At 56.9% G+C, this 9,475-nt stretch overlaps 1 protein-coding gene across 1 annotated transcript; it reads left to right on the plus strand.

Moving 5' to 3' along the window:
- Positions 1-107: 107 nt before the first annotated feature.
- On the plus strand, positions 108-4,458 carry RAX (retina and anterior neural fold homeobox). Its single transcript, XM_003406278.2, has 3 exons — positions 108-384; positions 711-964; positions 3,964-4,458. Exons 1-3 carry the CDS (start codon positions 108-110, stop codon positions 4,456-4,458), a joined length of 1,026 nt encoding a protein of 341 aa, XP_003406326.1.
- The last annotated feature ends 5,017 nt before the right edge of the window (positions 4,459-9,475 follow it).

A 9,475-nucleotide genomic window follows, 5' to 3' on the forward strand; every position in this document is an offset into this window, starting at 1 on the left:
TGCCCGCTGGGCTTGCCACTGGGGCGGACTCCTAGGGTGAAACGGCCGCCCGAGGAAGAGCCGTCGTCGAGCCTCTCCTCTCCCTCCCCAAAGCCTCCCGCCTCCCCATGCACCTGCCCGGCTGCGCGCCAGCCATGGCCGACGGCAGCTTCGCGCTCGCCGGCCACCTGCTCCGCGGCCCGGGCGCCAACCCCGCGCGGCTGCACAGCATCGAGGCCATCCTGGGATTCACCAAGGACGACGGACTCCTCGGCTCATTCCCGGCGGAGCGCGACTCCCGGAGCGACAAGGAGCGGGAGCGGAGGCCTGGCGCGCGGGCCGCCCACCCCCAGGAGCAGGGAGGCGGTGTCGAAGCCTCTCCGGTGCCCGGCCCCGAGTACGAAGGTGAGTGCGCGCCCAGGGCTGCCGGGCACTTTGCGCCCAAACTTAGGCGCCTGCAACGGGAACGCACCCGGCCTTCTGTTTAACCTCCCGGGTCTGCATAGCGCCAACGCACAGCTATTAAGGTTCCTGGGCGCTGGGTCCGGGCTGTGTCTATGAAGGGAGCTTCCAACTTGCGTTCGGAAAAAGCTTGGGGACCTCTCACAGCCCTTGCCCCCGGCCTCTGGCAGCCTCAGAGTTTGCAGCGCCTGGCTAGGGCCCAGGGAGGCGGGGTGGGCCCAGAGGCGCCCGAGGGAGTGTCTCTGACCCTGCGGGGCCTCGTCCCCCAGCACCTCGCCCCTACTGCCCCAAGGAGTCCGGGGAGACGCGGCCGAGCCCCGGGCTGCGGGTCGGGCCTGCAAACGGCGACGCGAAGCTGGCGGAGGAGGAGCCGCCCAAAAAAAAGCACCGCCGGAACCGCACGACCTTCACCACGTATCAGCTGCACGAACTGGAGCGCGCGTTCGAGAAATCCCACTATCCCGACGTGTACAGCCGCGAGGAGCTGGCCGGGAAGGTCAACCTCCCCGAGGTCCGGGTCCAGGTAAAGCGCCCAGATCCGGGGACGGTGACCCTAGGGGGAGGGCCCGAAGCCCACGCTGCAACCGACACTATCCTGAATCCCGGGCGTCCACAGATTCATCGTAGTACCTGTCGCTTTAGCCTTCCTAGATTTGGCTCACCCAGAGCCCTCACACATGTTCACAAATCGTCCATGTTCCCACACAGCGCCCCGTAGACGGGCTTTTCGAGGTTGCAGTATGACCTACCCCTTGAGGGGCGGGGGTGTCCCTCTCCTAAGCTAAAATGAGGAACTGGGAATGGCTTGCAAAATGAAGAGGCTGACAGTTCACTAGCCCCAAACTGAGTGGAGGTGGAAGGGAGTGGAACAGGAAGGGAAGTAGACTGAGAGCCGCTCGGAGGGTAACCAGATTGCGGCTCCAAACTCCACGTCCATCCGTAGCTGTGAGCACCAGGTTGAAAGCGAAACCCCGGTCTCCTTGGGCCTGGCGCCGCTCAGTTGAAACTTTCGGTGGATTTGTTTAAGAAACTGACTTTTGCTTCTCTGGGGGCACATCCAGCAGAAATTCCCGCTGCCGAAGCCTTTTCTTTTTATTGTAAGGGGGTTTTCGCTTTAATTAAAGCTGAATTATCTTTAATCCCTGATCATTAAAATATTTGAAAGCCTTAAATATTTGCTAGTCATCTGTGAAAAATCTGGGAGGATTTCCAAAGAGGAGAGTTTACAGAGGCCTGAAAGGGAGACACTGGGAACGAATTTCACTGCATCTGAAAGGCAGGGGCACTGAGGTGGGGTTTTTATGTGTGTCTAATAAATTAGATTTCCAGGAAGTGAGGGTACTCAGGTATTTGGGGCTTTTAGTCTTGTCTTAAAAGGGGACAAGCTCTTGCTTTTGTCTCTTCTGCTCAGTTTAAGGGGCTAAAGTAATGAGTAAAAGTCATGGTTTAAAAAAATAGTTCCCTAATGTGATTTAGGATTAACTGGCAAAGACAGTTCAATTTCTCCTCATTTAGGGCAGTAAAGCTGCAGTGATTCCATTGAGGGGGTGGAAATTCTAGCACCTGCTTCCTGGGGAGGGAGGGTGAAGTAGGGAAAGGGAAAGAATAAAGAGAAAAAGATGAAAGAGGAGAGGCAAGCCTTCAAGTGCCCCCGCAGAACACGGGCCAAGCAGGCTCAGGGCACCCTTCATATCTGAGCCCACTAATGTCCCACCCTTGTTCCTTTCTTGTTACCTATTCGCAGGTTTTGGGTTTTCCACTAAATCTTGAGATACTCGAGGGCAGGATCTGTGACTTCTCTGCGATCCTCAGGCCAGCAGAGTCCAGCATATGGCTGGTTCTTAACACACCGCTATGATGTAATCAAGGGGCCCTCCTGGCACAATGGTTAAATGCAGGTCTACTAACAGAAAGGTGGGCAGTTGGAAGGGTACCCACCAGCCACTCTTCAGGAGAAAGACCTAAAGATTTGCATCCTTAATCATTACAGCCTAGGAAAGGCAATGGGGCAGTTCTACTCTGTCCTATAGGGTCGCTGTGAGCCTGAATAGACTCCACGCCACTCAACATGATGTAATCGGGTGTGGGGGTCAGGGACTAGGCAGTCTCCTGTAGCAGGTCATCTGATCTTCAGCCCTATGACCCTTGATAGGAAGGTTACAGCTGATGTTGCCTGGATGGAATGGGACTTGCAGGAAAGGCCAGGACTTAGTGGAGTGGGGACTCTCACTCAGGCCAGTGCTTCTCATTTATCTATTGCTGGCAGCTCTCTAATGCTTCTGGGAAACTGTGGACCTGGATATGTAAGTGAACACTTTCTGCCAAGGGACAGAGGAATTTGCCTTTTGTTCTTATTCTCTCTTTTTTCCACCAAATCCCAGCCTCACACCCACTTGTCCTGCTCTGCTCAGGTAAAAGATCATGTTTTCTCAACTCTCCTAGCCCCGCCCCCCAACTCAAAACTGCATTCTCCTTTCTGAGGTTGCAGCTATTCCCCGCTTGCCGTCACCGGTTTGGCCAGAGTTTTTCCTGAGTTCCCACTAAGCCAGGACAGTTCTCTGTGTTCTGTTTCTGAGGGTAGTAACCTCCGGGTGTAACATTAATTACACCCTTTCTTGTGCATTTATCAAATCAATGCTGGGAGTTTCATCATAACAAACCAGACTTCACTCTTAACTTTATTTCTATATGTAAAGAAAACAAAAAACCTTGAATTTATTGAGCTAACAGATTAAATGTTAAAAGAAACTCTTGAACGTAGAGCAGATACAATAAACTTGAACCATTAAAGTCTTTGAAAATCATTGAAAAGAAACATCAGAAATACTAAATAGGTATCAAATAAAAAACAAAAATCTTATTGAAGCAGCAATTCAAATTTGCTGGGGATAAAATAAAACCTCTTCTATCTAATCATTATAACCGGTAATTTGTGGAAATAGTTGCGTTGTGACATTCAAAGTTGTCAGTCACAGTACTTACGCATGTTTATAATCAAGACAAAGGGTATGTAAAGCACAAAGTCTGTGACAAAAACGGAGCCTTTGAAAGCCCTACCACACAGGGAGGAAGCGAAGTCTAAACTGAAGCCTCAGGAGAGTTGTCAACGAGCAAGTCACAAGGAGCAGAAACAAAAATTTGGTGAGGTCTAGCTTCCAAAGTCCTACGGTCCGATTCCATGCTTAAATCCACTTTGTTTTATGCCAGGATTTGGAAACAGATACAGCCACAGTTAGGGGTGAGATGAGCATGGAAAAGGGTGGGAACTCCACGGAGGACAAGGACGGTACAAAGAGATCGGGGGAGGCAAGGAAGAGGAAAAAAGGAGAAAATGGGGATGGAAAAGAAAGGACACAGGGCGGGAAGAGGACGACGGGAGGAAGGCCGGCTCCCGGCTCGGCAGGCGCCAGTGTCATTCGTGGGGACTGGTCGAGCTGGTTGGGCCGCCCTGGGGCGAGGGCGCGCCTGAGCCTCGGCTGAGCCTCGGCTGCATCCCGACTGCCGCTGTGCTGCTTCCCGCAGGTGTGGTTCCAGAATCGACGCGCCAAGTGGCGGCGTCAGGAGAAGCTGGAAGTGTCGTCCATGAAGCTGCAGGACTCGCCCCTGCTCTCCTTCCGCCGCTCCCCGCCCTCAGCGGCCCTGGCGCCCCTGGGTGCGGGCCCGGGCGGTGGCGGGGGGCCGGCAGGGGGCGCCCTGCCGCTGGAGTCGTGGCTTGGGCCGCCGCTGCCGGCAGGGGGCGCCACGGCGCTGCAGAGCCTGCCGGGCTTCGGGCCGCCGGTGCCCAGTCTGCCCGCCAGCTACACGCCGCCGCCGCCGCCGCCCTTCCTGAACTCGCCGCCGCTGGGCCCCGGCCTGCCCCCTCTTGGGCCGCCGCCCCCCGCCTACCCGTGCGCGCCGGGCTTCGGGGACAAGTGCCCGCTGGACGAGGCGGACCCGCGCAACAGCAGCATCGCAGCGCTGCGCCTGAAGGCCAAGGAGCACATCCAGGCCATCGGGAAGCCGTGGCAGGCCCTCTAGGATACGGGGACAAGCCAGGCCAGGCGGCCGTCCTGGGAGCGGACTTGAGCAACACGCACCGTTCCTGCCCCTCCATCTTCCCGGGTCCCCCACTCGGCCATTCTCCTGTCCCTCCTTCAAGTCACCTCCAGGCCTCGGTTGGGGACAAGCCTCTGCTCGGGACGCTTGGGCGGCCGCGAACTCTGGCCTGCTGAGACCCTTGCTACACTCACGGGATCCCCGGCCCTGCTGCGGAGGGGAGGCAGCCCGACCCGACCCCCCGCCCCAGTCACCACCCTCCAAGCCTCCGAGCCTCCAGGCCCCAGGGGCCTAAAGTCCTGCGCTTGGCTCCTGCGGGACGGCTTGGCGACGGCAAATAGCCGTAATCCGGGGGATGGGGAGGCGGGAGATAGTGTGAGGAGCTGTTTGTCTAAGTAGTTTCAGTGTTCTGGAGGAGAATTAAAGATGTGCTGGTATGTTTTTTTTTAGTATGACTCTGGTTAAGCGCGTTCAGGCTTGCGGGGTGAATGGGCGTGCGCATGGGGCGGGAAAGCAGGGGACTAGAAGTTCAGGGCCTGCGCCTTCTCCGGGGCGCTCAGCTGCAGCGGAGAAAGGACCCATCCCGGACAGAGGCGTCTGCGGCGCAGGCAACGGTGGGAAGGCGGTGGGAACCGAGGGCTCAGCGACGACCCGCTCTGCCCCCTCTGCGCTGCGACTTTGAAGAATTGGCCCCAACAGGAAGCGTCTACACTGCCCTCCCCGGAGTGAGTGCGCGCACCGCGCAGACCCTGGTGGCCCCGCCTCCGGCTTTCCAGCCAGCCAAGGGCTGGTCTCAGATTATCGTCTAGGTCACTTGCGCGGTGCTAAATCCCGGCCACCAAAGTCTGATGACGTTGTCCACCGGGCTGGGGCGCAGCGACTCTTCCTTCTCGGAGACCCGAACCGCACTCCCGCCTTCCCAACTTCGCTCGGCACCCGTAACCCGCCGGGCCTGTTGAGCGCGCTTCGGAGTAGGCGCTGCGCTCAGGGAGTGGCCTGGAGCGCTCCGCCTCACAGCGAGTTGCGGATAGGATGCACGCTTCCTTGGCGCGGGTTCCAAGAATGCAGAATCTTGGGTTTCGGACGCTCCCGCGCTTCTCCTGCGAGCCCTGGTTCGGGCGAACCCCCCGACGCCGGGCCCGAGCAGCCGCCGCTGAGCCGAAAGAAGGCGCCTTCGACTCGCACCTTCCACCACTGGCTCTGGAAACTGTGCCGCCGCTTGAATAACCCGATTCCCGGGCCAGTCCTCGAGCTCCCTTCCGACGCGCGCACGCGGCCAGAGCTTTTCGCACCAACCCGCTACTCTCTTTTTGTTCTTAGTACATTAGGGAGCTTCCCCAGGCCTCTCTTCTCATCCCCATCTTCCCATTTAACCTTCATAACAACCTTACCAGGAAGATATTATTAGCCCCGTTTTATAAACGAGGAAACTGAGGCACAGAGAAGTTGCCCCAGGATTACATCGCGTGTAAGCGTTCAAACCAAAACCAAACCTACCGCCGTCCAGTCGATTCCAACTCATAGCGACCCTATAGGACAGAGTAGAACTGTACCATGGAGTTTCCGAGGACCGCATGGTGGATTTGAACTGCCGACCTCTAGGTTAGCAGCCGTAGCATTTAACCACTACGCCACCAGGGTTTCCTTGGAGCGGAAAAAACCAGAATTGTTTGTCAGTTCACCTTCACGGTACCTGTTCAAGAAACGTTTGCAGAATAAGTGCTCCTTATTTCCACGTTCCTTATTCCAATTTCTAAGAACAGCTCATTAGACCATACTGGAGTCCCAGGGAGTCCCCTTCGATCCCCACCAACTCCTCGGGCCTGCCTCGCAGGGCAGCTCTAAGGGCGGGCGATCATGCTGCTAGCTCCAGGGAGAGGGTGCAGGTGGGCGGGAACTCAGTGCTTAATTCCTCAGGCTAGAGATGAGAGCAGCTTGGGATCAAGAGCATTAAAGCCCCCAAGACACCCAGACACCTGGGGCCGCTGCAAGCTCACGGCTGCAGAGAGCACTGTGCAGAGGCGCGGGCCAAGGTGCGGCACGGCTTCCGAAGCCAGGCCCTGCTGGCCTCTGGTTTGCGGCCGGCACAGCCTTCAGCGACCCCTAGGGAAAGCCCTCCCCCAGCAAGCCTGCATCACTTGGGAAATTGTGCTTGAGTCTTCTATGAGGCTTCAAGTTTGGCTCAGGTGACGCCACCAGTGATCACTGAAGGGGAACAGAGCCAGCTGGGCGTGGTCTTATGGGGTACAGGGAGGAAAGGCAACAAGCACAGAGACCTAGATCAAGCAGCCTTAATTGGCACCGACTTGGTTTAAGCCAACCTAAGAAGGAAGACTTGAGGACCCCCGAAGACCGACGGCGGGCAGCCAGTTCCTCTGCAAGTCCTGGGAGACAGGTTGGGCGGGGTCTTGGGCGGGGTCTTGGGCGGGTCTCTTAGACCTAGAGAGCTTTGGGACCGCGGTGACGGAGCAGGGCAGGACGCGTCGGATTGGCTGCGCCAAGAAGAGGGGCGGAGCCAAGCGCGGCTCGGAGCGGGCGCCGACTCTGAGGTGCGCTGCTGGGAGTCCACTGGTGAGCCCGAGATCGGATCCGGCGCGGAGCGGCCACCCCTCCACTCCGCCACCATTCACCCCGCCGCGGTTTGCGTTTTTTCCTTTGGGGACGAATCTCTTCCTGCGCGCACGGCCCCCAGCGTCTGGAGCCCACACTCGGTGCCCAATTTCTCTCCCGCGCAGACGCGGGGGACTGCGGGCTCCGCCTCTCCTGGGCGCCCCTTGCTGTGCCCTGGGGCCCCGAGCTGCAGCCGCAGCCGCAGTCCCTGCTTTTGGTCGCTCGTGGGTTTCCCGCTCTCGGCGACCGGCTCTGCCCCCTGCCGGCCTGAGCTCCCACCCCCGCTGTCCCGGAGGGTGATGGGGCGGGTGTGGGCGAGGTGGGGCTGGGCCAGGCCTCTCCAGAGGGGCGGGTTTCGACCAGAGCTCAACAGCAGAACTGGGTCGACCCCACTGTATTTATTTATTCAAATATATATTTAATGCTTGGGGAGATGAGCAATGTCCAACCAGGGGACACAACCCCTGCCCGACCCGCACCCCTACCACAGTTAATCTGGACTCCAACAGCCCCAGTCCGCGGCCAAATTCATCTGATGAGTGGAAAGTCGGCTGAGCCCACGTGCGGGAGACGCGACAGCCTGAGACTCCGGGCTCTTTCTGCGCGCCCGCGTCCCTCCCGCGGGTGGTGTACGACAAGGACCTCAGGGTGCGAACCCAGCCCCCCCGGGGGCTTTAGACTTTGACATGGGGACTATCGCTTACCCTCCATCCTCGTCCCCCCTCGCCCCCAGCCTTGTGCCGTCCGCTTCCGCATCTCGGTTCCAAGCACTCCTTTATCCAACGCGTCTTACCGCACCAATGAAGTCCACGCCTCCAGGAGGCGGGCAGGAAAAACTTTTCGGGAAGGTGACGTGTTACGCTTAAAAGTCGGCGGTTTCTGCTCCGCTTGCGAAGCGCGGTCTCCGCTTGGGCCGTTGGTCTCGAAGGAGTCACTCCCGGCCTGGGAAAGGGGCGCCTGGCCCTTGGAGAGGCCGACGGTGTACTCTGTTGCCAATGACGTCCCCTAATTGGGGACCGGCTCTAATTATCCGGCCTCCGTTTGTTAACTGGACAGTGGTGGGCAGAATTAATGACTCATTACTAATTAATTCCTTAACCAAGCCTTAATTGCTCACTGTAAAACCCTTTAATTGCTCACTGTAAAACTGGATTAAACCATCTAGATCCCTGGCCACGACTCCCACGGCCCTGGAAGACGCGGAGACCGGTACTCCACCACCTTCCGTGGACCCGCTTCTGGAAGACAGGGTGCAGTGACGGCTCCCTCAACCTGGGAGTAGGGACATCTGTGGTCCAGTCGTGACTGTGACATTGCCTGGCCATGTGACCTTAAGCAGGCGTCCTTCGCCTGTCTGTAAAGCTACGTGGTCTCCTCCAAGATCTCTCTCCTGCCTCATCACCTCACTATAAACCAAACAACAACAGTAAACCTGTTGTCATGGAATTGATCCCTACGCATGGTGACCCCACGTGTACAGAGTGGAACTGCCCCATAGGGTTTTCAAGGCTGTGGCCTTTCCGAAGCAGGTCGCCTGGCCTGTCTTTTGTTGGGTTAGAGCCGTCAACCTTAGGTTTGTAGTTCAGAGCAGATCACTCACGCGTGTCAGATGTACTCAAACAGCAGCTCCTTTTGTCTTGTCTATACCTTTTTTTTTTTTTTTTTGGAAACCCTTGTGGCGTAGTGGTTAAGTGCTACGGCTGCTAACCAAAGGGTCGGCAGTTCGAATCCGCCAGGCGCTCCTTGGAAACTCTATGGGGCAGTTCTACTCTGTCCTATAGGGTCGCTATGAGTCGTAATCGACTCGACGGCACTGGGTTTGTTTGTGGTTATACCTTTTTTTATTTCGTTTTGAGTTCGAGGACATTCCTTTCAAGCTACTATCAGATTATTTAATTCCTTGTCAAGAGACCGCAGGAACCCCCAGTTCTGCCACTGACTTGATACTTGTCTTCAGGCAAGCCAGTCTCTCTCTGGCTCAAGTTCATTGGCTGTAAAACAAAGGCGCTAGACTAGAGAACCTCCAATATCCTCCCAAGGAGCCTAGGTGGCAACAGTTAAGGGATTAGGCTGCTTAACCTAAAGGTTGGCATTTCAAAAGCACCCAGCGGCTCTGCGGGGAAAAAAAGCTCTGACAGTCGGCTCCTGGAAAGATTACAGCCTAAGAAATCCTATGGGAGCAGTTCCACTCTGTCACAAGGGGTCGCTATGAGTCGGAATCAACGGGATGGCAGACAATATTCTCTCAGCGGCAAAATTCTGGCGAACAAATTTACTTCAGTAAGTTGGCTGAGGGTGCCATCTGATGGCTGTTGTGAGAACTTCACCTGCTGACTGAGCAATGGAAGTTTTTATAGAGTACTTCCCGGCAGCCACGAGAAGAGCCATT

The sequence above is a fragment of the Loxodonta africana genome, chromosome 11, assembly GCF_030014295.1.
Source record: "Loxodonta africana isolate mLoxAfr1 chromosome 11, mLoxAfr1.hap2, whole genome shotgun sequence".
NCBI lineage: Eukaryota > Metazoa > Chordata > Mammalia > Proboscidea > Elephantidae > Loxodonta > Loxodonta africana.